At 43.6% G+C, this 1,148-nt stretch overlaps 1 protein-coding gene across 3 annotated transcripts in view; it reads left to right on the plus strand.

Annotated features, from left to right (window-relative positions):
* The window catches only part of LOC107104287 (dyslexia-associated protein KIAA0319 homolog), a 19,596-nt gene that overhangs the window by 15,353 nt on the left and 3,095 nt on the right, over positions 1–1,148 (plus strand). The window contains exons 14-15 of one of the 3 annotated variants that reach the window (XM_015404260.1): positions 511–601; positions 677–768. In XM_015404260.1, the coding sequence (XP_015259746.1) occupies positions 511–601; positions 677–768 (183 nt within the window). Of the gene's footprint in view, positions 1–510; positions 602–676; positions 1,036–1,148 lie in introns of those variants that run through there. The other 2 variants (XM_015404259.1, XM_015404258.1) reach the window with 2 other exon arrangements.

A 1,148-nucleotide genomic window follows, 5' to 3' on the forward strand; every position in this document is an offset into this window, starting at 1 on the left:
AAAAATGGCCGCTCCCAGACTCAGTGATCGCCATGAAAATTGTTTTTATTTTTTTACTGATTAACGCTAATTTCATTAAATCACATTAAATCACCGTATTAGTTTTAGGTATAAATAATGACCGACTTTTCCTTTAAAAACAGACAAAGTAGATAAATGAGCAGAATGTGGGAAAAAACATTAAACAGATCAGAACCACGATGAGAAGATAAAGTTCCAACATTTATTTATAGTTCCATTTATTAGTCTGGATTCTTTGATCGTTTTTTTTGGTACCAGGAGAACGTCTGGGTTCTTCTAACAACCAATCACAGCTCTCTGTAGACAGGGTTGCCCCTAGCAACAGGCTCACCTCCTGTCTCCTTAGAGTCTCTTAGCAGCTGAATCTCAAACTAACAGGAAGGTTTACGTGGAGCCTCTCTGAGGATCTCTGGGTTCTGCTGACGTGAGGAGATGTTCAGATGTTCCCTCTGGTCCGACGCTGATGCAGCCCTTTGTTCCCACTCTCAGAATGGCGAGTCCTGTACGTGATCCTGAGCAGCTTCCTGATGATGGTCCTCATCCTGTCGCTCAGCTGGACCTTCATCTGCTGCAGCAGGAGGTGAGCTTAAACCTGCAGGCCTTGATCCCGACCCAGAGCAGCCGGGTCTGAGCCACATGTCCTCTGTGTCTGCAGGAGGAAGCAGACCAAGGGGAGGAAGAAAACCCGCTACACCATCCTGGATGACATGGACGAGCAGGAGAAGCTGAAGCTCCGACCCAGATTCAGTGAGTCCTTCGCTGGGAGGGTTCAGACGGGTGGAAATGGACCGGAAACTGGTCCAGAACCTCGTCCACTTAAATCCTGAAACCAGCTCATCTAGAACCGCTGATGTGAAGATCCCAGCTCTTCCAAATATTTGCTTTTGACTCTAATAACTGTTAGAATGTCGCCTAACTCCATCTTTTTTACAGCTTAACTGTATTTATTAACCCTATAATGCCAAATGTATCATATTTGATACATACGGTTTCTGAAATGTTTTGCGTCTGACACCTTTTGCATAATTTAATGGTAAAAACTTTGCTCAAAATCCTATTGTACACAATCAGATATACCTGATAACAGAGAGCAGAAGACAAAAAATAATCTTGACTTATCGCATAGT

Source organism: Cyprinodon variegatus, unplaced genomic scaffold (assembly GCF_000732505.1).
Source record: "Cyprinodon variegatus isolate N-32 unplaced genomic scaffold, C_variegatus-1.0 Scaffold1679, whole genome shotgun sequence".
NCBI classification, from domain to species: domain Eukaryota; kingdom Metazoa; phylum Chordata; class Actinopteri; order Cyprinodontiformes; family Cyprinodontidae; genus Cyprinodon; species Cyprinodon variegatus.